The sequence below is a fragment of the Culex pipiens genome, chromosome 2 (genome assembly GCF_016801865.2).
Source record: "Culex pipiens pallens isolate TS chromosome 2, TS_CPP_V2, whole genome shotgun sequence".
Taxonomy (NCBI): domain Eukaryota; kingdom Metazoa; phylum Arthropoda; class Insecta; order Diptera; family Culicidae; genus Culex; species Culex pipiens.
In genome coordinates this window covers 49,515,514-49,540,671 of record NC_068938.1, presented here as the reverse complement: position 1 = coordinate 49,540,671, position 25,158 = coordinate 49,515,514, and the positions used below count along the sequence as shown (strand labels likewise).

At 37.2% G+C, this 25,158-nt stretch overlaps 8 protein-coding genes and 2 pseudogenes across 9 annotated transcripts in view; 2 read left to right on the top strand and 8 right to left on the bottom strand.

Moving 5' to 3' along the window:
- Window positions 1-25,158, top strand: part of LOC120416000 (uncharacterized) — a 164,610-nt gene that overhangs the window by 92,779 nt on the left and 46,673 nt on the right. Inside the window, exon 3 of the mRNA XM_039577655.2 lies at window positions 8,175-8,201. The gene's annotated coding sequence lies outside the window, so the exon portion shown is untranslated. The remainder of the gene's footprint in view (window positions 1-8,174; window positions 8,202-25,158) is intronic.
- On the bottom strand, window positions 716-1,444 carry LOC120415989 (37 kDa salivary gland allergen Aed a 2-like). The gene is made up of 2 exons (XM_039577644.2): window positions 1,251-1,444; window positions 716-1,192 (listed from the first exon to the last, which is right to left on the bottom strand). The coding sequence occupies exons 1-2, from the start codon at window positions 1,299-1,301 to the stop codon at window positions 830-832; spliced, it is 414 nt and encodes a 137-aa protein (XP_039433578.1). The 5' UTR covers window positions 1,302-1,444; the 3' UTR covers window positions 716-829.
- Window positions 1,395-3,536, bottom strand: LOC120416009 (uncharacterized). Of its 2 annotated transcripts, none has more exons than XM_039577663.2 (3): window positions 3,346-3,481; window positions 1,751-1,891; window positions 1,395-1,685 (listed from the first exon to the last, which is right to left on the bottom strand). In XM_039577663.2, the coding sequence occupies exons 1-3, from the start codon at window positions 3,400-3,402 to the stop codon at window positions 1,470-1,472; spliced, it is 414 nt and encodes a 137-aa protein (XP_039433597.1). In that variant the 5' UTR covers window positions 3,403-3,481; the 3' UTR covers window positions 1,395-1,469. The 2 variants fall into 2 exon arrangements, with proteins under 2 accessions (XP_039433597.1, XP_039433598.1); XM_039577664.2 differs by lacking the exons at window positions 1,395-1,685; window positions 1,751-1,891 and adding exons at window positions 1,989-2,250; window positions 2,321-2,461 and having other exon boundaries at window positions 3,346-3,536.
- On the bottom strand, window positions 3,677-4,477 carry LOC120416011 (uncharacterized). Its single transcript, XM_039577668.2, has 3 exons — window positions 4,198-4,477; window positions 3,997-4,137; window positions 3,677-3,940 (listed from the first exon to the last, which is right to left on the bottom strand). The coding sequence occupies exons 1-3, from the start codon at window positions 4,249-4,251 to the stop codon at window positions 3,725-3,727; spliced, it is 411 nt and encodes a 136-aa protein (XP_039433602.1). The 5' UTR covers window positions 4,252-4,477; the 3' UTR covers window positions 3,677-3,724.
- Window positions 6,083-6,936, bottom strand: LOC120416006 (uncharacterized). Its single transcript, XM_039577661.2, has 3 exons — window positions 6,779-6,936; window positions 6,582-6,719; window positions 6,083-6,518 (listed from the first exon to the last, which is right to left on the bottom strand). Exons 1-3 carry the CDS (start codon window positions 6,827-6,829, stop codon window positions 6,291-6,293), a joined length of 417 nt encoding a protein of 138 aa, XP_039433595.1. The 5' UTR covers window positions 6,830-6,936; the 3' UTR covers window positions 6,083-6,290.
- Window positions 10,922-11,588, bottom strand: LOC120416007 (uncharacterized). The gene is made up of 2 exons (XM_039577662.2): window positions 11,439-11,588; window positions 10,922-11,356 (listed from the first exon to the last, which is right to left on the bottom strand). The coding sequence occupies exons 1-2, from the start codon at window positions 11,505-11,507 to the stop codon at window positions 11,009-11,011; spliced, it is 417 nt and encodes a 138-aa protein (XP_039433596.1). The 5' UTR covers window positions 11,508-11,588; the 3' UTR covers window positions 10,922-11,008.
- Window positions 13,967-15,763, top strand: LOC120416002 (ATP-dependent DNA helicase PIF1-like; annotated as a pseudogene).
- LOC120415990 (hrp65 protein-like) lies at window positions 17,015-19,023 on the bottom strand (annotated as a pseudogene).
- On the bottom strand, window positions 21,079-21,765 carry LOC120416012 (pheromone-binding protein-related protein 6-like). The gene is made up of 3 exons (XM_039577669.2): window positions 21,632-21,765; window positions 21,437-21,577; window positions 21,079-21,374 (listed from the first exon to the last, which is right to left on the bottom strand). The coding sequence occupies exons 1-3, from the start codon at window positions 21,677-21,679 to the stop codon at window positions 21,159-21,161; spliced, it is 405 nt and encodes a 134-aa protein (XP_039433603.1). The 5' UTR covers window positions 21,680-21,765; the 3' UTR covers window positions 21,079-21,158.
- Window positions 22,743-23,415, bottom strand: LOC120416013 (uncharacterized). Its single transcript, XM_039577670.2, has 3 exons — window positions 23,285-23,415; window positions 23,089-23,223; window positions 22,743-23,024 (listed from the first exon to the last, which is right to left on the bottom strand). Exons 1-3 carry the CDS (start codon window positions 23,330-23,332, stop codon window positions 22,809-22,811), a joined length of 399 nt encoding a protein of 132 aa, XP_039433604.1. The 5' UTR covers window positions 23,333-23,415; the 3' UTR covers window positions 22,743-22,808.

The window sequence follows — 25,158 nt, the reverse complement described above, 5'->3', positions numbered from 1 at the left end:
ATGGAAAATCCCATTTTCTTATGGTTTGGTCTGCATGGTGCGCTACTTCCATCCAAATATTCCCAAAAGTGAGGTTCTTGTTGGAAATTTAATGCTCTACAACTTTGTACAACATACCAAAGTTGTAAAACTCGGATTTAAATAGTTATTAAGGATTTAAAATTTCATTTTTGTATGAAAATCTTTTTTTTCAACCAACTTTAGGCTCGGGTATCAATGGGTTAATCTCAATCGATTTCACTCAAAGTTTGCACAAATGCTTAAAATAACCCAAAAACCGATTTCTGCTTGTGGAGCAGGGGGTCATTTTTTCTGGGCACCCTACTGCACAGGCTAAACTCGAGGGGAAGCATGAAGTTTGGGGTCCCCAGAAACACGTGCACTTTGAATTTTTCAAAAATGTTTAAACAAGGCCGAATGGTTTTTCTACAAAGTTTGTACGGAGAATTAGTGCTGTTCGCTACTTCAGTGAGTATGGTAGACTGCTGGGAATAAGGACTCGTTGATCTTAACGCCTTAACAACCAAGAGGTCGTAATAGTCATAAAGAAATAGAGTTCGCCATGACATTGAGTTGCAGAGATAAAGATTTCTTTTTCTGAAATACTGGCAATTTTTGGTTAAACTAAGCCTCACAACAGGCCTAAATGAATAGGATCTTTACTTAGTAGGTCCAAAATAGGCACATTGCCTTGTTAGAAATGGAAATTGTTTGGTGTAATCCTCCAAATAACAATTACTATTTCAGTTTATTTGATCCATGCTTTGAGATATTGAGATAATAACATTGAATCGAACATTGATCGAAAAAATTAAATTAAAAATTGTTTTTACACCACAAATTTATTCTGGGTCCAAAAACACCGGTAAAACTGGTAAATTTTATCCTCCGGGGCCGCACCCTCCTCAGTTTTAGTGCAGATTTTCAGCATTTCCTCCAGTGTCTTCTCATCGTGTCCGTCCCGCAGGAACTCCTTCATCCGTGGCAGGTCAATATCTCCGGTCTCGTTTACGATCCTCATTCCCCGCATCACACACAGTAGGTCACGCTTGAACAGCGGATCATTGAGGGCCAGATCGCCGGAAATGCTGTGCTCTTCGTAGTGGACGGTGTCCTCGGGGACGGCCAAGTTATTGGAGCAGTTCACGAACGATGCGTGGATCTTTTGCATCTGTTTGACGGTGAAGTTGGCCTGAAATTTTAGGTGAAATTGAGAGGGGGTTGACGGTCTGACTTGAGACGGTACTAACCTTAGTGACGGCTACTAAGCAGCAGAGTAGAGTTACTGCTATCTTCATCATTGTTATTTACTTGGTTAAAGTCGAGCTGAGTGAGCTATTTATACTGAGTTTTAGATTTAATGGATTGTGATAATTGTCCATTAAACAACAGAATCCGTGTCACAAGTCTTTATTGCTTCTGGGATAGTTTTTTCTCCGCACTTCATAAGCACTTGAAACGCCTTCCCGTTAGATTTCGAACGTCTTCTTGGTGAAGAAGCACTGTCCGAAGGCGTAGATCTTGTCGTTGACCAGCTCGCCCTCCGGGTTCTTGCAGGTCTCCACGGCGCTGGCCACGGCCTCCCGATCAAACTGGGGCGCCATGAACTCGACGATCTCCTGGCCGTTGATCGTGCCGTCCTGCTCGACGAAGCCCATCTTCATCAGCATGCAGGCGTAGAATTGCTAGAAGGTCAGAAAATTACTTGTAGTAAGTTTTTTTTGACAAATAGGTTCTTGATGTGACAAACCTTGGACTTGTCGTCGTTCAGGGACAAATCTCCGTACATGGCCATTTGCAGAATTTTGGAATCCTCCGGAAAGTCGAGCTCCTTCTTGCAGATGTCCGAGTACTTGTTGATGGTCTCTTTTTGGGAGTCGTTGTAATCGGCCTGGAAAGATTAAAATTGGAATTGTTAAAACATATTCAAAAATAAAAACTGTTAAAATGAATATTTTCATTCAACTTGACAACAAAAACAAGAAAAATTGTTGATGGTACAAATGTTTATTGATTTCAAAGCTATAATTTTCCTCAAATCTCAAAGCTCTTCTTGGCGAAGAAGCACTGCGCGAAGGCGTACGCCTTGTCCTGGATCAGCTTGCCCTCGGGGCTCTTGCAGGCGTCCACGACGGTAGTGACCGCGTTCCGGTCGTACTGCGGTGCCATAAACTCGACGATCTCCGGCCCGTTGATCGCCCCGTCCTGCTCCATGAAGCCCATCTTCAGCATCATGCAGGAGTAGTATTGCTGGAGTAGTTTCATAACAAAGTATTTGAATGAATCGAATTTGTGTGATTTTAGATGGATTCGTTCAAACCTTGGACTTTTTGTCATCCCTGGATAAATCTCCGTACATGGCCATTTGTTGGATTTTGGACTCGGCTGGAATGTCCAGCTCCTTCTTGCAGATGTCCGCGTTCATGGTGATGGTTTCCTTCTGGAAGTCGTTGTAATCGGCCTGGATTTTGCGGGCAAACGAGATTAGCTGACCGATTTGCTTTGTTCTATCAGATTACATTAAAATATACACGAAGTATTTGGTTTGCTCAAACATTGCTTAGTGTGCAAAGTTTCGTCTACATACTTTGCCTTTCTCAGTGAGCAAAGGCTGTAAAATCACTCGTAAAATAATCTTCTTTACTATTCCTCCTACATCTAGGATATCTGTGCTTGAGGTTTTTGATCGAAACTAGGCACTTGATTTTCCCGGCTTCGACTGAACAAATTTTGTACGGATGTGTTTCATTCAGTCCAGTTTTGGATCCCATGGCTTGGTATTGAAAATTGTGAAATTTAATTCAGTTTTCAACAAGTTATGCAAACATTCATTTTTGGTGAATAATCTAAAGGGTTAATTTTCAGTTCCGGCTCGAATGTCGATAAGCAGCACCTTTACTATCGACCTCTTGCGGATTTATTTGGAATCTATCTTTTCAAAGCTTTTAATGTAAAGCTTTTTTGCAAGCATTCAGGCGTTACCAAATAAAAACAGGAAGCTTATGCAATTGAGTTAGTGGGGAAAGCATCAATAAGTGAGGTGGTTTAAAAAGTTGTTTCATTATTTTTTAATTATCGTTTACATTTTTTTTTAATTTTAGATTTTTTTTAAGTATAAAAAATTACTAGGATGATGATGATGGTAGAAATTAACTGATTGAAAATGCTGATTCGTCATGATTTCAAAAATCTGAAACTCAGATAATTCCACAAAACTTACAACAGAAGCCACAACGCTGAACTGAATCTTCAATTTGTAATTTTTAGCAATCTCAACTATTGTGAAAGTTGCTAATTTCCAAAGGCTTCGACAAATTTACCAACCATTCAAGACACCAAATTTACCTTGCAAACGACCACCAGCGCCACCGCAACGGTCACAAACGACAGGAAGGACTGCATTTTTCCGCACTAAAATTTCACTTCTTTAACCTTAACTGCACAACTCTCAGCTGTAACTGTAGCAAAACGTCCTAGGCGCATCCCTTTTTATACAAGGGCTACGCAAAAAAAAGAAGGCCCAACTTCTATGCTGGCCGTAAACTGGTTTGGCTAGAAATGCAGAAATTCTCGATTATCATCTTACACCAAGTTCACGCACCCACCCGGAGATCATTGATCCCCGGTCTACACTCTACGCCGATGGCATCGGATTGAATAAATGGACTCTAGTTAATTTCGAGCTTCGTTTGCACTTTATTATCCGCGTCTACTCTACACTTCTTTAGATGTCGAAGGACTTGGACAGGAAGAAACACTTGAAGAATGCGTTGGCCTTTTCCCCGACGGATTCGCCCTCGACGGTGGCGCACTTTTCGACCACTTCGGTGGACAGTTTGCGGTCGAACTTGTCGGTCAGGAAGTCCACCAGCACTTCCTTCTGGATCGTGCCCTGCTCGTCGATGAAGTTCATCATTCGCATGGTGCAGCAGACGTATTTCTAGGGGGGAAATGTGCGAGAAAGTTAGTTTTTTTTTCATGATATTAAACAAGTACCTTCTTGAGATCACCATTTTCAGCAAAGTCGCCATACTGGACAGCTTTGGGAATGTCGGAATCCTCCGGAAGATCGAGCTTCTCCTTACACTTGGTGGCCACATCGTTAAGAGCTGCCTGTTGCTTATCACTATACTCAGCCTGGAATTTGAATCAAACTTTACCTTATAAACTCAAAACATTTCACAAATGTTCACGAACCATGCAGAGTCCGCACAGGACAAAAACCATAACCGCAGCGATTGTAACCCTCATTCTGAAAAATAATTTAAGAGTTAAAAAGTACAACTATCTAGAAGGAAGTTTGAACCGACTTTGATGGAGCTGTTCAGAAGTGATTGGGCTTTTATATTAAATAGTCATCACGCGGAACCAAGTTTCGGAAGAAGCGAGTTCATCCAAAAAGAAGCCAACTGGTTTGGTTCGACAACTATCCATCATTTTTGGGAACAGGTAGAGCAGTGAGATTTGGAGGCGCGCTGCATTGGGGTGAATTGGCAATTGTTCTAGAATCAGCATGGATAGTAAGGTTTTTTGAATGCAGTAAATAAAAATATCATCAAAAATATAAATACTTTTACAATGAAAAGATTTTATTCTGCAAATTAATAATTTTGATATTTTTTCTAAATTTTACAAAAAATACAAATAATCTAAAAAAATTAACAAAATACCATAAATAAAATTATCACAAAAAAAATCACCGATACCTAACATTTCTACCCCATCGACGACCGCTTTGTTTCTGTTTCTGTCCCAAGCTAAAAGTGCTGAATCATGCTTACAATGCTAGAGAGCACGGAAGATTGGTGAAAATGTTTCTGCAACTGGTTGTCGTAGTCCGATATATAAATAATTCAAAAAGCTTTAAGCAAGTTGGAAGACAAAATAGATTTTGGGATTTAGTCGTGTAGTGTAAAATTTCAATTGCATTAAAAAAATGTAATTTGAGTAGTTTTTATGATTTCGCACTTTTTTTTCGCGATTTTTAAATTTTAATTTTTTTATTTGGATTCCAAACTTTGTCCAAAGAAATCATTTTGCATCATTATTTTTTTTCCATACCAGTCTCCATACAGTTTTGGGGGCTTATCAAACAAATTGGATACAAAGGGGATTTTCTGATTGATTTGGTGTTTTCGGCAAATTTGTTTGTAATTTCCGATTTTGAGTTAACTTTTTATCACAAAAGTTTAATAAAAAAAACATATTTTTTAAATATTTGATTAATATGTTTTAGGGTACATTTTGACGAATTTGCATGGACGAAGTTTCGTCCAAATAAAATAAATCAAAGAAATCGTAGGGAACCACTCATTTTTTGTTACAAATCTATCTTTCGTAACCTTTCACATAATTTTACCAATTCTTTATTGAGCAACGACTTTTTACGAAATACATCAATTCTTTTTTTCTGTATTTTTTAGTTTATTACATGATTTTGAATTTTATTGGTAGTATTTTGCATGTTTTACTTTTTTTCAGTCACATTTTTTTCTTTTTTAGTGATTTTCAATTTTTTTTCGCTAAACAATGCAGACCCAAATTATTTAACAAATGTGATGATTTCAAATCACTTTGGTGAATTTTTGATCTTTCAAATTGACCGCTGAATTGTTGATTGATGGAAAGAGTATTCCGCTTGTCTGTCTATGAATGCGATAAGACATAGTCTGGGACATACACAAACAAATTCACATTCCCTGTAAAATAACATTACAGGGGAAATCGTTTATTTGGTAAACATAAAATTGATGTTTTGTATTTTCTGGAGCTCTGTACAGCCCTTTGAAAACAAAAAAAAAGTCATTTGCTGGAACACATTTCATCTTTTTGAAGCGGCTGTATAGAGTTCCAGGAAGCTTATAACTTCTATATATTTTGAATTTATCGCAAAAAGTTTATCTGTTCGTTTATGATGTTGACATGACAAATTTCTGAGTTGATTGTAGATAACTGCACTGAGTTATGCCTGTTTCAACCAAAAAACCCTGTTTTGAGTGATAAATCACTGTTTTCTGTTAATGATTGAGTTCATCTTTAATTAAAATGAGTTTTTCTTTGTTGCCTGGTCAGAAAACATTTTTTTTTATCTTGAGCCTTTTATTATATTTTTATTTATTATTTTCTAAATATGACACGTTTATTCAGGATTATTTAAAATTATTTAATATAAATTTCCAAAAAAAATCATTTAAAAAGAGATAACATATCATGTAAATGAGATTAAAGGTCCATCTACAATAAACTGACGTAAATTGGACTGTAAATGAACCTTAACTATTAACACCGACTTAAACGATGCTAAATTTTTTGTTAGCCTGGAAGCACTTGACAGATTCCTTCATTCTTTCCTCCAGCGTGGACTCCTCACGTTGCCCAAAGCACTGGTCGATCACATCGATGATGTCCTGTCGGTCGAAGGCGTTGCTTTTCAGCAGGAAATCCTTCATCCTTTGTGTTTTGAACTTTTCCTCCGCATCTATCAGGTCATATTTGCGGGCAACACAAAGTAAAAATTTCTGCAATTTGTAATGAGGATAATTTAGTTACTCTTCTATTCAAGAAAACAGACGCCCACTTACCACATCGTCTTCGGTGTAAGAAATTTCATTCTTGACCGTACGAAGCAGCAAATCGGAATCCTCTGGCAGACCGAGTTCCGGATAGCAGGACTTCGCAAGGTTAGCAAGGATTTTCGCCTGCTCTGGATTGAACTGGGCCTGGAATGGGAATAGATTAATAATTGAGAAAAAACGCAGGAAAACCATTCCAGGATTACCAAGCAGCTGCAGCCCAGGCACAGAATCGTCAAAGCTACTAGAAGTTTCATCACGATCGATCTGATCAATGTGCACTCCTTTGCGGTACTGACGAACTCCCGCACAATACTCAGCTTTAAATGTAGTTTACTCTATCAGTTTGACCTTTGAATGACTTTTACGAACAATACTTTGGTTGAACAGAGTTAGAACAGTGTTCATCATATACTTATTGTTAACTTGAGTTAATGTCCGCAATTTCCGGGTTGGTTGCAAAACTTGAGAATCAGCCTTGAAAGATAAGACAATAGGATCTTTCATAGTAAAAATAATTGTTGTAAAAATAAATCCATGAATCCAATTAGGGTGACCAAAAAAAAGAGTTTCGTGTCACACTTCTTTCGATTTCTTAGGCAAAATTAGATATATAGATATTAGGGGGGTCAAAATCCGGGCTTTCTCGGGGCTTCCCCTTAAAATCAAAGATTAACCCATCACTAGGCTAAATTCCACATTTGAGCTCATCCTGACCACGGGAACCCCGCTTGAAGTTTGTATGAAAAAAATCGTCAAATTGTATGGAGAAAAGCACGAATCTTTGGCAAAAGCTTGATAGCACAAGATTGGTTTGAAGTCGATGTATGCTATGACCCTTGTTGGAGATTTGCTGTTTCAATTAACAAATGAACACATTTGCTTATCATTGAGCTCCTAATTAATTTTGGAGGAACTATTCTCTCGACCATGTATTTAGGGTGTGAGAATATCAAACATAACAAGAATTTGGACATTTTTTTTAAATCAAAAATTATTCTTTTTTTAAATTAATACATTTAAACCTATCATCCCATGCAAACAACACACAGATACTCAACTTTGTCTAAAAGGTCACTCTATTTTCACTATGATATGTTTAGTTAGTTTTCATTATCAGTGCAATAATAAGAGAGCTGTAGCTATTTTTGACCTGTACTCACTCAAAAATTGTTAGAGAATATGGTTGAAGAATATTTTTTCCAACTTCATTCCAAATGACAAAACAAAAATCAATGACTTCGGAATTGAAGTAGGATTGAAATAGGTGATTTTTCCTAGGAACATAAACAAATCTCCTGATGAGGCTAAGTAATATTTGTTATTTTATGGAACGCATGATACTTTTTCGTAGAACTACGCCTTCTTATTTTAAATTTATTTTAAAAGCAGAAATCTAGAGTTTTTTTTGATTAGGTCCTATAAACATATGAAAGACAATAGTTTATTGGTCCTTTTCAAAAAAAAATCTGGAAATGTTCTTATTTTACTACGATTAATAATAATATACAATAAATTAACTCTATTTGCGAATTGAAAGCAGAAGCTATTTTTGAAAATGTAACCCTCTTACTCATATTTATTTTATTTTATTTCTTTCAGATAACTTTCATGATCATGCAAAATTTGGTAAGTTTTTTATTGGTTTGTAGTTAAATAAACGTGTTGAGAAACTAGGAGTGCTAGAAAATCTATTCAAATTCGAGTCAATTATTTATTCAAATTAAAATAAGTGAGAGATTTTTATTTTTCCAGAAGATTGTGTGAAAATCAAATATCTAACTCATATTTTTATCAGTTATTTTTAAAGTAAAATGGTTCAATCTCATTTATTAGAAAAGTCTTAAATTTTTTTTAAGTTGAGCTCCCTAAATCTTGTTTTTAATAGTTTTTTGTGACTAAGGTCATACATATGTTATTTTCCTCAAGTAAGATATGTATTATTGTCCAAGAAATAGTTTTCCCCGAATCTTGTTTGCTATCACGGTGTTTTTTTCCGAGAACATTAGGCAAATCGAAATATTTCGTCGAGGGTTTTGAGCAACTTTTTTATAACACCAAATTTAATAGATTTCTAGCTTTCTTAGAAATTATCCCAAAATCAAGGCACGAAGATCCTTGAAAGTACAGTTACAATTGCCCAGATGTAAATGTGAGCATTAAACAATGCTAAACATAATTAAAACCCAAAATTGTCGAAGCAAACAGATTTTAGAAAACTGTTTTCGGAACAAGTTCCAAAAAAAATGTTTCAGTTTTGGTACATAGTAAAAAAATCATGGTAATATTACATCTGGGAAGGGGTACATCTTTCATCTGTCAGAAAAAATGTGTAATTTTACATCTGAAAATGTGTAAATTTACCACTTTTCTGGTGTAATGTCACTTTTTCAGTCTAAATTGAGGTAAAATTACATCAGTAAAGAGATAATATTCAACCTTTAGAAATTAAAGCATCGAATTTTACACAATTTTTTTATTGTGTACAATAAGCAAAAATATGCCCAATATTGTAAAATAAAAAGTGATTTCCTCCGAAATTTCTGGACTAAATATTTTACAGAGTTTTTTTTTTCTAAATGAATGTAATAGAATGATTTCCATAAATTACATCAATATTTCTATAATTTTCATGTTTCATCCAAATTTTATTACCATAACAATTATCTGAGTAGGCGTGCCCAACTGCGGTACATAGTAAAAAATTGTGTAAATTTGGAAGGTGTAATTTTGGAAGGTTGAATATTACCTATTTTATGATGCAATTTTTCCTCAATTTAGACTGAAAAAGCGACATTACAACAGAAAAGTGGTAAAATTACACATTTTCAGCGGTAAAATTACACATTTTTTTCTGACGTAAAAGATGTACCCCTTTCCAGATGTAATATTACCATGATTTTTTTTCTGTGTATTTATCGTGTGAAAGGGAATTTAATCCAGAAATTTTGGAGAAAGTCGGTATTTATTTAACGAAATTGGGCATAGCTCTACTTATACTAAACCAATACTGATAATTTCATGTCGAAACTTGTTCTCAAAGTGGTTCTTGACAATTGATTTCTCCCAAAATGTTTGAAAATTTAATGGTGTAATGATTGGCAGATGATTGGAAAAATAATGTCGTGAGTATATTGGGTGATAAAAAGCTAAATTAAATAAATAATCTAAGATCAGCATTGTTTAATGCTCAAATTTGTATCCGAGCAATATGTTGCTGTATTTTCAGGAGAAATTGTACAAAGAAAAGTTTTTTCTCTGTCGTCATGCTTTCGTCCAGCTTTGATTTTGAGGTAATATTACATCATGGTAATATTACATCTTTTATGTCTGAACAAAGGTGTAATATTACCTCTGGAAATGTGTAATTTTACCACTTTTCTGTTGTAATGTCGCTTTTTCAGTCTAAATTGAGGTAAAATTACATTATAAAAGAGGTAATATTCAACCTTCCAAAATTACAGCTTCCAAATTTACATTATTTTATACTGTGTATGAAGAATTCTGAGTTGAAATCAGTTTTCAATTTTGCCTATGAACCTGTGATATGAAAAGATTACCAGTTGTAAAATGATAAATTAAATAGACACTTTATTTTCGTAATGACACTCTTAAAGGGAAAACTTCTTATTGTCCCAAAAGCACCGATAAAATTTAACGGCTCTATCAATCATTTTATCCAATACACTGTCCTTTTCGAGACAAAGACCAATCAGTTCTTCCAGTTGTTTTCGGTCAAGTTGCTCGTTTTGCGCGAAGAAATTTACAACCTTTTCGGAGTGATAAATATTTTGCAAATCCAACCAGCCTGCTTCCCGGTGATAGCAGAGGATGTATTTCTGAAAAAAAAAAATGTTTGAAATTTGAAAACAAAATTTTAAATTTAGTCAAAAACTTACAGCTTCCTGATTGTTGTACGTTAAATTTTTATGATAAAAAATCCTATCGACCAAATCCGAATCTTTTGGGATGCCCAACTGTGTGTAGCACAACCTGGTGATGTCCATTATTTGACGAAGCTGGTCCTTGGTGAACTCAGCCGTGGAGCAGCTGAGACAGAGCGCGAAGAAACACACTTCAAGCCACTTCATGTTGCTCGTGCTTCTAAGTTGAACTCTGGAACGGCACTGGAAGATGTTCGTTCTGCTGCTGTTTGACTTACCTTCGAAGATGTGGATAGAATGATCTAACTTGTTTGTGTTTGGTACACGGAAAGAATTTTTTTTTGTTACCATACGATGAAAACATTGCTGAGCAGATTAATGATTTTCGGTGAAATAGAAAAGCTTTTATTTTTTTCGGATTTTTGAGACTTTTCCGTGTACAGAAATGCAGCAGAAGAAAAGGTATGCACAAAAAAGACTAATTTATTGACAATAAGTTTCGCGATTCACCTTGATGAATTTAAACAAATCAATTGGCTCATTTAATGCACATTACAGTTCAAAATCCATCTGATCGAAAAAGCACTGGTAGTACTTCCAGGTCCGTTCAAGAACATCGCCCTTTTGCTTGACGCATTTGGTCACGAGACGACGAACCTTATCGGTGTCATACTTATCCGCCAAGAACTGCACGATTGGCTCCGGCAGGATGTTTCCCTCGGAGTCCATCAGGTCGAGCTTTTTCATGGTACAAATCGAGAACTCCATGTCGGTCTGTTTGGCACCTCGATTGTACAGGACTCGTTCGATGACGTCGTCGTCGTTTGGAATGGAAAGTTCCTTCATGCACTGCTTGCCGGCTTTCATGACCGCCTTAATCTCCTGCTTGCTGTAGTCGGCCTATTTTTTCAAAGAAAAATGAAGAGAATGTGGAAATAATAAATAATAATATTAATATTTCTAAGCTAAAGTTGAAACTTACCAGACATGCTGAAAGGCAGCAAAGAACCAAAATCAGAATTTTCATTGCAGAGCGGTGGTGATTGTTCATGTCGAAAGCTGACTGCGGAGTGATAACTTGCTCAAAATGCGAGGTTTAAAACGATTTTTTTTACTGGGATGTTGGCCACTTATCACGAGATTGCATTTTTTGGGAACAACAACACAATCTTACTTACCGTGCAACAGAAAAGTGATTGCAAGCAGAAAAAAAAAAACAGGCATCACATTGACAAAATATAGTTTATTAAAAACTTAACTTTTTAACTTAACTTTTTTTTCTGAAAAAAAATGGTCCCTGTTCAACAGTTCTGGTTACATGCAAACAATCTAAAAAATAATCCTGCAAAACTTTAAAAAATAAGAAATTTTGAAATTAACATTTTTGTCCTAAATAAAAAGATAGCCTTCTAGCTTAGGTCGTTGAAAAAAAAAATCAAATTCCCTTGCCACTGACCAAACTTCGAATTTGATGTTAAAAGTAAGAAAAAAAAAAAACGAAAAAACATTTTTTGGTCATAATTCGATTATCAAAAGTCCCACCTTCGGATAATCGAGTCTAGACTGTAACTTGCAGGGTTGTTAAAATATCAAAATATCAGCTCTCAGCATCTACAATTATCCCACCTGAAATGGAGTCTAACATTTCAAAAGGGCACAAAACTTTTGTAAACAATAGTGTATCCCTTTCACTCAAATGACAGTTTGCATATGGTGTGAGAGGGATACACTCTTGTTTACAAAAGTTTTGTGCCCTAATGAAATGGAAAGCACGAAATATCATGCCTCAAATACAACTGCTCTTCTCTCCTCATTGAAACTCTCAGCGCCGAACACGTCTTCGTGTTTACCCACTCGCGATTGAAGAATTCGACGACGTTTTTTCCGCTAGGTTCGCTGTTGTTCCAGCGGTGTTCGGAATGACAGCCCCCATACAGTTTGAGCAGTTTTTAGGGGAAAATTGCGTTTATAATGAAAAATCAAGCATTTTCAGAAAATTGGGGTATTGCAAAGTGTGGCAATTTTGCTTAGGATCATAATGCTTGGTGATTTGTAGTGATTAATTGTGACTGGTATTTTATTTAAACGATTTTTCTGAAAAGATTATCGATATTTTGGATAACTTGAGTTAAATGTGGCAAAAGTTAAAAGTAATGATGAAATATTATGTAAAAGTGTTTAAACTTTACTTTTTTTCCTGTTTAACCAAAATATTGACCTTAAAAATGCATTTTGGTGATTTTTTGGAAATTTTTGGAAAAATTCGAATAACTGGCAATTTTTTGAGAAAATTATTGTAATTATGCTGTAATATGACTCTTATAGTTTGTTCGATCAATAATACACACATAAGGAGCATTATCAATCAAATAAATCTCATTTAAATCAATTTTTCAAAAGATCTTTTTGGTAAATTTGAGGAAGAACATGAAAAATTATCTCAGCCCCTATGATTTATACATCATTCGATTCGTTTATGCGATTGCCACACTTTACAATATCTTTCATCGACGTTAACAAATATTTTAAGGAAATAAAAATCAAAAACTGCAAAAAAAAATAATATTTCCAAGCACGCTGTCATTCCTAACATCGTTGCGTAGTGCTTCTACTCGCCACCAGGATGCGTGCACGTTTCTGTCGAATCTCTCAATTGCCGTTCAAGAGCCAAACGACATGCGACACCTAGTGTTGAGTAGCAGAACAGAGCGAAGAATGTCGATTGAAATTTCCGCCCTTTGAGGTTATGTATGCGAATTCTGATTTGTTAAATTCCAGCGTTCAAAATAACTTTTGAGCAAAAATTCGAGCTGATACTTTGTTAACTTTTGATGCTCAATCATTTTAAACAATATTATTTTTTCAAAATTATTTTTTTTCAAAATTATTTTTGTTGCGTTAATTTATAGAGGGCAAAAAGTTTACACTCGTACTGCTTGAATTTTTTCTCAAAAGTTGTTCTAAGAGCTGTAAAATCAATTTTAAGTTTGCATTCCTATGTAACCGAACAGCGAAAATTTGAATCGTCATTCTTCGATGCTTTGCGCCATCTGTCGGAATTTTTGAGCTTTTAATCGCGAATTGACATTTTCCTTTTCTCTCTTATCCCGCTTCCACGATCATCCTACCGCAACAGCTTTTGACCACAAAAGCCGCCACAAAACCAATTTCGCAAACGCAGTTTAACAGGACGTCATGCGTGGTCGGCTCCTAATCGCCATCTCGCGTTCTCTCATTGCAGTTTTCGGAGAGATTGAGAGACTCAGCGGCGAGAGCGCAAAGTCGAGGAAAAGGGGAAGAGTGATAGAGAGAGAATGACATCGCTGGGAATCAGGAGACACAAGATTATTATTCACCGGTGTCTACCGCGGTAAATGAAATACTTCATTTTGACATTTCCAGATACATTTTCGTGTAGCATGTTTTGTCACGCGGTGGGTGCGTTCAGTGCTGCCGTTGTTGCAGCACTCTGTGAACGCATCTCAGAAATGTCAGTTTGACAAATGGCACTCAGTGAACGTATCCCAGAAATGTCAGATTGACAACTGTCAGTTCTAGCAAAAAAAAAAAAACAACGGCAGCGTTAATTATTTTCATCCCCAATTTTCTTCAAAAATGTGTGGAACCCGATCTGTAGTCGCAGAAAATGTGACTTTTCTTCAAAGTGGATGTAAGTATTTCACAAAGAAAGGAAGCAGCGTTTTTTCTTCTCCGGGACGGTTCGGGAGGATTGATGGACCGTTATCCGTGCTGGCGAAAGTGGCCATCCAATTTTCCCTTTCCCGGCAAAGTTTTTTTTATGGAATTTTTTTTTGAGCCCTTCCCGATTGTCCGGAAGGTGCAATCTCAGTTGGAGGAGGATTTGATTATGTTTGTTTTTAGAAAGTCGCGGATACCTAGTCCGTAAGGTGCAAAGATCGTTGGAGGAGGATGGCGTCAATCCGGAATCCGGAAGGTGCAAAACCAGATGGAGGAGAAAAATAATTCTTTGTTTTTGTATATTCCAGATTGGTCGAGACTAATAAACCACCATTCGGTTCAGCAAGGAGGAAAAGTGCACCATATTCCTACTACAGCTGTCGGACAAGCCCAACTCGCTCGACGACATCAATCCAGTGACAAACGTGGATTTGGCCCGGGTGAAGAAGATGGCTCTGGGCAAGGGATCTACCACTACTCCGTCGCCGTCGCAAAAGCGCAAACGACCTGCTCCGAAGAAACTATACACGACGTCTCCGTTGACGTCAGTGGTACCGGAAATGTTGATCGAGCAGCAGAAAGCGGTTCTGGAGGCGTGCAAATCGGGCGTAGTCTGTTCTTCACAAGGAGAGTGGGCACCGGCAAGAGTTATCTACTGAGGAAGATCATTTCAACGCTGCCACCGGATGAAACTGTGGCACCGACTCCGACGGTAGTGAGCGAGTGCTTAATCGGGGGAACGACACTGACTCGTTCGCGGGAATCGGAAGTGGCGAGACGACAATGCAGAGGTGCTACGAGATGGCCTCGCGACCCACATCGGCTTCGATTTGGCGCAAGTGCAAGCGGTTGGTTATCGACGAGATTTCCATGGTTGATGGGGATTATTTTGAGGTGAGTTGGTTAGGAGATGACGGTAGCCACGTACTTGTCTAACTGTTACTTTCTTTTAGAAAACCGAAGCCGTTGGCCATTACGTCCGGAAGAACGACAAGGCCTTCAGTGGAATCCAGCTGATTCTGTGCGGAGACTATTTCCAGCTGTCGCCGGTCGTTAAGGAAGGACATGCTTGCCCGTAACTCTTACTCCCAGAACCAGAACCCACCGACAAAAAAGCATCAGTCGTTCGTGTCCATTCTCAACAGCATTAGGATCGCGTAATGTCGGAGATCCGTGACTGGTTAGCGACCACCATTAAGCAGAACTTCAACTTTGAAGGAATTCTCGCGACCCAGCTTTGGTCGCACACTTCCCATATGACTCAAACCTTGGACCAGCAGCACGGTCATAATCGGCGCCCAAGTAATGCCGCACAAGAATCTGAAAATCGCCGAAGGCCATCATTATAAACTACGTCCAAGGCTACGCCACCGCCCAGAACAAAAAGCGCCAAGTCGTCGTGATAACCGAAAAGTGACTTATTTATATGTAATGTACGCGTTATAAAATTGTGAACAAAAATGGTTTAATATGCCTATTTATTGTTTTCAGACACCTTTTTATTTCTTATTTGTTCCACTTTTTAATCATAAAATCATTACCTTTTCAGTTGCAAAAAACTGCGTTCAAAAATAGTTTGAGACCGAAACCCGTACTTAGGAATGATATGGAATCATACTAACCTACAACGGTTTTGGGGACACCTACAATGGTAATAACGGTCAGTATGATTCTGTAAAATTCCGTAAGTATTTAATTTGAATTGTTTGATCGATTCGGTGTCTTCGGTGAACTTATAGTTATGGATAAGGACTACACCGAAAAAAATTATATGCGGCCCCTTTTTTCTTCACACTGAGAATTTTGTGTCGAACCTCGAGTCGATCTGGCACGAGATCGAGCCTGAATCGAGTCGAGGCTCGAGCCACAATTCTCAGTGGGTTGTTGATGAATTTTAAATACACTTTTTGTCACAAATATTGATTTCCTAAAAAAAACACTGTTTATTGTTGTTTATTTTTTATTTATTGTCCAAAGAATCCGAAAATGCATTCCGTTTTCCGATTCGAAATCATGTTCATTGAGAAAATTATGATACTTTAAGAATATTAAAATAATGCTATTCATCAACATTTTCTTTATTGTAGTTAACTAACTTTTTAAACTTTTCAAAATTTTATGAAAACTTCTTCTTGAAGTACTTTGAACTCTTCTCTACCATGGTCAGTATGATTCCATAGCATTCCGTACGTATTTAATTTCCAGAGTTTTTTTAAAGGACCTACAAGCTATTGTGTTTTATATGTTTATAGGACCTATTCACAAAAAAAAAACTCTAAATTTGTACTTTTCATTTTGCGGAAAAATCTCGTACCTATCAAAGTCCCCTCGTTTTACGGTACTTAAAATGGCTATAACTGGAAAACGGTGCTCAATTAAATCTCTATTTAATTCAATGTAGTCTGTTTTTTTATTTCCTGTGTTTTTAATCTTTTTATGACAATTTCACAGCAACTTAAAGTCGTATCAACAAACATAAAAAAATGCAAAATTTTATGTTTTTAAAATATTCAGGGTTGTTACGGAGAAGTCGAAAAAAAAATCCGCGCTGTCCCAAAACCGAATCCGCGTCATATTAAGAAAAATAATTTCGCGAAAAACATACAAAAACATAATTTGCATTTATTTTGTTTAGTTTATATTTGCTTTATAGTATGATTTTTATTGTACAACCTCCAACTATTATTTTTGCCTGTTTTATGTTTTCATTATTTTTTAGCCACTTTTTCGATTTGTTTTCTGTGTATCCCATTTTTGATAAGTTTAAATTAAACAATTTGCGGATTTAGTTGCTACAAATTTCAACAAGCAATTTACTGCCTTAAAAAATGCAGCCTGCATCAAACCCAACAATTTATAAAAAAAAGCGAATTAATCTTTCCAATGCTATTTCAGATCAAAAATATTTGAAGAAGAGATTTTTGGCGAAATCTTAGATCAAAGCACGTCTAGAGGTGGGGACAATCTGGTGCAGCTTTTCTCGAATGAGGATGTAGAATGCGGGCCGGCGCTAGAACTGCTTACTCAGGTCAGCTACAACCGGATCGACCTTGGCTCGAACAAACATCTACTTGAACAACGAGTTGGCATGCTGCACCCGGTACCTCGATGATGCCCAGACTGAAGATGCTGTCCAGCAGATTCTCCGAGCCCAGCGCCATCAGCTAGCTCGTGTGACTGCGAATGAGGGCCTTGACCCAGCAAACGGCCGTTGCGACACTGTGAACAAAAACCTTTTCAACGCGAATGCCAAAACGACAATCTGTTGCAGCACCATCAAAGCGGCTGTTCGCCTTTCTCGAACGAGGAGTAACTTCGACAGGATGTAAATTTGAAACCACCTCCCGGTCGGTAGTGGTTCCGCTGGCGTTGGACTCGATTGAACCGAGTGGTCGTTGCTGCCTAGCGGAATGCGCTGTCGAAATGTTTCTTCCGCGAGCAACTTGATCTGGAAGCGGGCCAGCGCCAGAACATAAAAAACGATCTGGAGCTTTTATCCTGTGCGGTTTACGTCCAATGTTATCACCGTCTACCATGCCACCTTCACCGCATGGACCTCCAGGACCCTGTTCCTGTCCCGGTCCTGGTCGGGCAGACCTTCTTGAAACTGCTGCTGCTGCTGCTGTTGTTGCTGTTGATCCTGCTGCTGGTCCATTTCGTTTCGTCCTCCGTGGCCGTAGTTGCGAACCTCCCATCCGAAACTGTTGTTACGGTTTCCACCGCCACCACCACCTCCCTGGTTCATCATATCGAAGAATTTGTTACGGTTATTGAAGTTATTGTTGCCTTGAAAGCCCATGCGCTGGTCGGACATTTGCTGCTAAAGTCGCTCGCGGGATTCGATGACGAAGCGTTCCTTCATCTCCCAGTCGGCCTTTTTGCGGGCCTTGTCCTGTTCCCTCATGCGGAGTTCTTCACGCAGCTGCTCGATCTCGTGCTCGTGGCGGGCAAACTCCATCTGCGCCTCAAGCTTCTCCTCCTCCATGACCATGTCGCGTTTTAGTGCCTCGACCTTTTGCTTGTACATCTCGTGCATGTGTTTCCAGCGCTGGCCGTACTCGTGATCGAGCGAGCCCACGTCGGCGAAGCGCAGGCCCTGCTGGCGGGACTTTAAGAACTCCGGATTCCTTTTTGTTGATCAGCTTCTCCTAACGGCCGTCGGCGTTGTTGTCCTAGTACGTGTACGATTCGCCGAAGCACAGACACAGCGAAGAGTTCAGGACGAAATACTTTTCACTGCAGTACTTCAATGCGGCCGTAGCGCTCGGCCTGTTCTTGAACTCGACGATGCTATCGCTGGTGGATTTTCCGGACCAAACACATCGAACACGCGGTACAGCAGCTCGTTGGTGCCGAACGGACCCAGGTTGGAGACGCGCAGGGCGGTCGCGTTCGGCGCAAAACGAATCTTCAAGATGCAGTTCTTGCGCTTGACCTTCTCGGCGTTCTAGAAGAAGTCGACGCTCACGAACGCGTAGTCCTTCTTCATGTTCATGAAGACCTCGGTGATCTCGTCGTACGGCGGAAACAGCTCGACCAGTTCCTCCTCGTTCCCGTATGGCGTCAGGTTACCTAAGTACAGCCGATTGGTCCCGAGATCGACTAACACTTCCTCGAGCTATCAATTCATTGAGCAGTCGTATGGAATTTCCGGGACCGGATCCCACTTGGCAAGTTATTTCCTCGATCAGTCCACCTGGTTGATCTTGCGGATGCTCGGCTCCAATTTTTTGTCCGGGAGTGCATGGGTGTACGAGCGATGTACGTCCAAACAGACCAATTCGGCATTACGGAAGTCTAGAAACAATCGTATATCTTCAAATTTCAGCAAAACTGCAAAAAAAGAAACACAACCTACCTCTCTGCATGCACAAATCAGATCCCAAGCAGGTCAGCAGCTGGCTCACACACTAGCCAAGTATGAGCCAGCAGATAGCGGCCACGGAGGTTTGGCCGCACAACAGCGGTCAGCGCCAGGCCACGGAACGGAAACGACAACTCCAGGGACTAATCTGCTGCTCAGAATGCTTTGACGAACACCGCAAACACCACCAAAAAACAACAAGGCAAACAGCTGTCAAAAATCTACCGCTTTGGTGAGCTGCTGCACCGAGCTTTTTGTGTGGTGAGCCTGGTCAATGTTTTGGTGGAATTCCAGCAGAGAAATGTTTCATTTGAAATATTCTGAAATGTGTCATGCGACACCCGCGCGTCGCATGAAGTATTTCAAGAAAATCCACCGCGGTTAACCGCACTCAAATTAACAAAAGCCCTCAGATCTCACAAGCTATAGTGACGGCCGCTACAATCTCGGATGTTTTTGGTGCAGAGATAATCTATTGATAGCTTTTCTATCACTCATTTGCAACACTGGTAACTTGCCATGGTTTCAACATTTCAATAAAAAGAGTGTTGTTAAAAGACAGTTAATTTAACATTCTTGTATTACACTTAAAAAAATTAAGATTTGACGAAAAAGTACTTAATGCGAAAAAATAATTCTTGTGGACCCGTGCATCGAAATTTCCCCAAACTCAAAAATATTTTTTTAATGTATCAATCATGCTCAAAGTGATTATCAACGCAGGGAAAAGTATTTTAAATAGTGTTCAGTTGATTGCACGTCTAATTTCACTAATATTTTAGTTTTTTTTTTGAAAAAAGTTTTTTTTGCCCCCTGATTTTTCGAGTCAATAAACGGCCTTATTTCAGATTCGAAAATTACATAAATTTGCCCATAAAGCGACACCTGCCACATTTTTTTTACAGTTGAGTAACGAAAAACGGCAGAACTATTCATGTATATTTTTCGATGAAAAGTAGTTTAATTTTCGGAATTTTGAGTACACCATAAAATTTGGCGTCCAATTTTACATTAAAATCCCTTTCACACAAAAATTTCAAATCTTCTTTCATTATTTGAATTAATTTTAAAATAAAATAATATTTATGTTTTCTTTGAATCGAAAAGTGCGACCTCATTTCTTAACATTTTTTTGACATTTTAATAGCTGTTAATAGCACAATTGCTAATTTCATTTTGCTGTAAATTGTGATAAAATTTTGCTATGAAATTAAAAAAATTAACGCCAAGATATCATAACATTTTCAAAAATAATATTGCCTGTTTGTAGATTTAAAATGTTAAGGTATTTTTATTCTTTTTTGGCAATATCCAGACAGTTAAATCAAATCAAAACCAGAAATTCGTTAAAAATAATAATTCCTTGAATTCCTAGGTATTTTGTAATTTCGTTTGTTATTTTTTGGCAGTAGAATCACTTCAATGTAAATATTATGTATTAGAATTTTATGAAGTTTTACTTTATTGATTTTTAAATCCGTTGATGAAATTCTTAAAGATTTTTTTACTGCTCAACACTGATGTTGTTAATTAAAATAAATTTGGGTCATCTTTTTTTGACGCTCTTTCAAAAGGTTATTTAAAATATTTGTTAAAGTATTTGTTTAAATATTTCTTTATCGTAACAAAGCTCATTTATTTTCACTCTGTTATATTTATACTGTTTATTAAATGTTGTCAATTATTTAAGATTTGAAAGCACACTACCGGTAAAGCTTGATTTATCCTGCAAGATTTAAAGTGTATATTAAATTTAATTTCACAAAACAATTCTACACTTTAACCCTACCTACTACACTGACGTAACATCCAGCTGCAATTGCAGTGGCAATAATTTGTTCGATTGACATTTCGAACAAGCGCTCCTCGAGTGATCTGTGTTGCTTATGAAGATGGTTATTTTGAACTGTGAAGATTACGTTGAAATGCGCTTATAAATAGCACGGATTACCGATGCTTCTTTTGTTGGGAATTTAATCAATGCAGCGTGAAACTGCATGTATTTGGGTCAATTGTGATGGCGTGCAAAGCTAAACTAGTTCAGGATTGATAAGATCAGTTTGGTTTTGCTAGAATCGCTTTGAAAACGATTAACTTTATTGATTTTCAGCAAATTTAAGACAAACATGAATATTGCTTTTAAATATCAAACGTTTTCTTCGCAAAACAACAAGTATAGAACGCAAACATCCGATCGTCCAGAGTGGCTCCTTGTGGAGTTGCACATTGCTCCATCAGTGGTTTCAGCAGCTCTTCGTCATAATTATCCTTGAAGGTGTCGATAATAGCTTGCTTACTGACGTTTCCCTCATCATCGATAAGCGCCATCTTCTTCATAACGCAGGTGATGTATTTCTGAAATTAGATTCGAAATTTTCGAAAATTTTCTTCAAGCTTCACCAAATTTGTTGCTTCACCTTAGTAATTTCATCATTTAAAACGTTGCGATTGTACATAACCCGTTCGGCAATGTCACTTTCAAGAGGAATCGACAGTTGACCCATGCAATACTTTGCTGAGTCCAAAATGAGCTTGAGTTCTTTCTTGCTGAACTCTGCCTAAAAAAGTTATAAAAATAAGTAAAGCGAGTAAAAATGAATAAAAAAACATACCATGCAGCAGCCAGCAAAAATAACCACAATTGCAAACGCAAGCTTCATGGCTGAATTCTTGACTCTTCCGAGGGAGAACGTGCACTGAAATGGCCAAATTTGAAAATTCACCTTTGAAAGCACAGCTGATAACTTCGAATGACTTGCTTTCATTACTTAACGATGCAAGTATCATTTTAAAATTTGACCTTAAAATTTTGGACGATTGTATTATCAGGGCGAGTTACAGAAAAAATAATAGCATCTTTAAGATGTTTGTGAAACAGGGTGCAAATGTAATTTGCTTTTAAAGACTAATAAAAGTGGTTTAATGGTTTTTTTAACAAAATAATTTGAAATTTTTATGACTACAATAGCTATTCTTATTTATTAAATGATATTTTTTTAAGGTATTTTTTGTTCTTTATAATTGTAAAACAAAAATCAGGGATGTGAAATGATCGAAATGGGGTTAACTTCTGTACAAATGCAAATGAAAAATGTAACCGATATTTACTTCAGCTTCTATCGAAATTTGGTCTATAATTTTGAATCCCTGAGCAAAATTACCATAACATATGAAATTAAATAAAAAAATGTAAAACACTGTCCTTAATTCATTTTTAAGAGAGTTTACAAGTTGGAAGGTAGGGAAAACGACAGGAAGGGGAAAACGATAGAGCAATAGCACCAAATCGTTAAGTAAAGTAAATCTTTCCCTGTTCCTGAGGGGAACACCCGTGAAGAGTATCGGGGCCGGCATTTACAAAGCGGATTCAGTGACAGTTTATTGATTAACTTAATGTTAACATGTTAAGGTTAATGTTAACATTCCATAGGTTGTCTTCCTAAGGTGTCTTGATGAGGTCCAGTTTGTGATGATACACTACCTTCCCTTTACTAAGCAATCGAATCCAGAAGGGAAAAGACCACCAGTTGTGTTGGTCCGAGCCGGGATTTGAACCCTGATCTACCGCTTACCAGGCGGATGCTTTACCACTGGGCTTCGTTTCTCGGTCAAATCGTTAAGTATTGATATTGATTTCTAAGAAATTTTGTCCGGTTTCGCTTTAATCTTTATTGTTAAAAGATAGTGGATTGTGATTTGTTAAAGGGTAACATAGTCCAGAAATAATAAACTGCATCAAATTTCCATTTATTTTGCCCTTATTAGTGAACTTAGTTCAAAATTGCATCTTTACAGCTCAAAGCTCTTCTCGGCGAAGAAACACTGGTAGAACTTCCACAGTCGCTCGTACACAAAGGGATCGTCCTGCTTGGCGCACTTGGCAAGCACAGGCCGCACCAACTGCTCGTCGTATCGATCCACCATGAAGTCGACCAATTTATCGACGACGATGTTGTCGTTTGCGTCGAGCATGTCGAACTTGCCCAGAGCGCAGTACAAGTATCGCTGAAAATTGTAAGCAAAAGTTGTACAAACAAAATATTACAAAAATTAGAATAAAGTTACTAACCATGTCCTTGCGAGTTGGTTCCTTGTTGTACATGACTCGTTCAATCACGTTGTCCTCCATGGGAATCGAGAGTTCTTGCATGCATTGCTTTCCAAGTTTAAGCACTTCTTGTATCTGTTTCTTGCTGTATTCGGCCTTTAAAAACAAGAAAGTCAGTTTTTTATTGTTGATTAATTTTCGAATTAAAGAAGCTTACCGAACATGCCACAGCAAAAGTAACAAGCAAAGCTACGATCAGTTTCATGGTTTTTGGTACTTGTCTTGACTACGGTTTGCAGCAAACTGAATTTCTCTCAAAATGCAGGTGATCATTGCTGCCAAATAATCTGGCTGATCCCGTAGGTTATCAGGGCAAAAAAAGCGCACAGACAAACAAACTATAAACTCGATCTATCTTAGTTTACAACACCAGCATAATTCTTTCAATGCAAAATTTTGACAAACAAACTCTTGAAAACTGCCGGAGCTTTTGATTTTTTACATGATTTAAAAAAATAAATAAATTAACACAAAAGTTACTACGAAGAACATCACCTTTTTAAGACCCAAACGAGCAGTTTTACAACCAGCAATGCGAGGCATTGATTTAGTAATTCAAATAAGCCCAACTTTTTCCCTACAATTTTCCACATAAATTTCCATTCAAAAGTGTTCTCTGAATATTATAGAATCTTGAGAACAGAATTGTTTGAGCATACCGGGTTAAAATATTAACATTTTTTGTTATACCACTTTTTATGCTGGTGCTGTAAACAAAATAAAATCCATTTGCTCTAAAACACCATTTGAGCAACTCTCTATGAAATCGGCCGATTTCGACCATTTTTATTTTTTGTATTTTTTTATTTGACTCAAACCTTGTCATTGGTTCACCCATACAAGTCTCCATACAATTTTGGCTGCTGTCCATACAAAAATGGTATGTCAATATTCAAACAGCCGTAACTTTTGACTGAATTTTCTGACCAATTTGGTGTCTTCGGCAAAGTTGTAGGTAATGTTGAGGACTTTTGAGAAAAAAATAGGTACACGGAAAAAAAATTGCAGATTTTTTAATCAACTTTTTTTTCACTAAAACTCAATTTCCCAAAATACGTATTTTTTGATTTTCGAGATTTTTTGATATGTTTTAGGGGACAAAAATCCGAACTTTTGAGCCATAGAGAAACATGGTCAAAAAATCTGCCACCGAGTTATGAAAAAATTGTGATTTTTGGAAAAAATCGAAGTTTCATGCAAAAACAAGTTTGAAATTATTTTTTAATGCAAAATTGAATTTGCAATCGAAAAGTACTTTACAGTTTTTTTGATAAAGGGCTCCGTTTTCAAGATATAGCCACCGAAAGTTTGATTTTAGCGAAATATTTGCAGTTTTTCAATTTTAAAAAATAGTGGCCATGAGTAACCACTTCTAAAAATATTTTTTTTGAAAAGTTCAGAAAATTTGCTTTAAAATTGTCTAAGAGACATTGCAGATTGGACCTCGGGTTGCTGAGATAGAGCCGCTTTAAGAAAAAGAAACACGAAAATTGAAGTTTTCTTAATCTCACCAAAACAACCCACCATTTTCTAATGACGATATCTCAGCAACTAATGGTCCGATTTTCAATTTTAATACATGAAACATTCGTGAAATTTTCCGATCCTTTCGAAAAAAATATTTTGATATTTTTTTAATCAAGACTAGCATTTTAAAAGGGCCAAAGTTGAATATTACGCGCATTTAAAATGCTAGTCCTAATGTTTCATGTAATAACATTGAAACATATAAAAAAATCTCGAAAATCAAAAAATACGTATTATGGGAAATTGAGTTTTAGTGAAAAAAAAGTTGATTTAAAAATCTGCAATTTTTTTTCCGTGTACCTATTTTTTTCTCAAAAGTCCTCAACATTACCTACAACTTTGCCGAAGACACCAAATTGGTCAGAAAATTCAGTCAAAAGTTACAGCTGTTTTAATATTTACATACCATTTTTGTATGGACAGCAGCCAAAATTGTATGGAGACTTGTATGGGTGAACCAATGACACAAAATAGCTTATTTAGTCATAGGGAAGGCCCCCACAA

Coding starts and splice junctions, on each gene's coding strand:
- LOC120415989 (XM_039577644.2), bottom strand. CDS start 1,301: ATGATGAAGATAGCAGTAACTCTACTCTGCTGCTTAGTAGCCGTCACT. Junction 1,193..1,250: donor GCTTAGTAGCCGTCACTAAG/GTTAGTACCGTC, acceptor CTAAAATTTCAG/GCCAACTTCACCGTCAAACA.
- LOC120416009 (XM_039577664.2), bottom strand. CDS start 3,402: ATGCAGTCCTTCCTGTCGTTTGTGACCGTTGCGGTGGCGCTGGTGGTC. Junction 2,462..3,345: donor CGCTGGTGGTCGTTTGCAAG/GTAAATTTGGTG, acceptor CGCAAAATCCAG/GCCGATTACAACGACTTCCA. Junction 2,251..2,320: donor GGGATGACAAAAAGTCCAAG/GTTTGAACGAAT, acceptor AAACTACTCCAG/CAATACTACTCCTGCATGAT.
- LOC120416011 (XM_039577668.2), bottom strand. CDS start 4,251: ATGAGGGTTACAATCGCTGCGGTTATGGTTTTTGTCCTGTGCGGACTC. Junction 4,138..4,197: donor TCCTGTGCGGACTCTGCATG/GTTCGTGAACAT, acceptor TTCAAATTCCAG/GCTGAGTATAGTGATAAGCA. Junction 3,941..3,996: donor AAAATGGTGATCTCAAGAAG/GTACTTGTTTAA, acceptor TTTCCCCCCTAG/AAATACGTCTGCTGCACCAT.
- LOC120416006 (XM_039577661.2), bottom strand. CDS start 6,829: ATGAAACTTCTAGTAGCTTTGACGATTCTGTGCCTGGGCTGCAGCTGC. Junction 6,720..6,778: donor GCCTGGGCTGCAGCTGCTTG/GTAATCCTGGAA, acceptor TTCCCATTCCAG/GCCCAGTTCAATCCAGAGCA. Junction 6,519..6,581: donor CTTACACCGAAGACGATGTG/GTAAGTGGGCGT, acceptor TACAAATTGCAG/AAATTTTTACTTTGTGTTGC.
- LOC120416007 (XM_039577662.2), bottom strand. CDS start 11,507: ATGAACAATCACCACCGCTCTGCAATGAAAATTCTGATTTTGGTTCTT. Junction 11,357..11,438: donor GCTGCCTTTCAGCATGTCTG/GTAAGTTTCAAC, acceptor TTGAAAAAATAG/GCCGACTACAGCAAGCAGGA.
- LOC120416012 (XM_039577669.2), bottom strand. CDS start 21,679: ATGAAGCTTGCGTTTGCAATTGTGGTTATTTTTGCTGGCTGCTGCATG. Junction 21,578..21,631: donor TTTTTGCTGGCTGCTGCATG/GTATGTTTTTTT, acceptor TAACTTTTTTAG/GCAGAGTTCAGCAAGAAAGA. Junction 21,375..21,436: donor TAAATGATGAAATTACTAAG/GTGAAGCAACAA, acceptor ATCTAATTTCAG/AAATACATCACCTGCGTTAT.
- LOC120416013 (XM_039577670.2), bottom strand. CDS start 23,332: ATGAAACTGATCGTAGCTTTGCTTGTTACTTTTGCTGTGGCATGTTCG. Junction 23,224..23,284: donor CTTTTGCTGTGGCATGTTCG/GTAAGCTTCTTT, acceptor TTGTTTTTAAAG/GCCGAATACAGCAAGAAACA. Junction 23,025..23,088: donor AACCAACTCGCAAGGACATG/GTTAGTAACTTT, acceptor TACAATTTTCAG/CGATACTTGTACTGCGCTCT.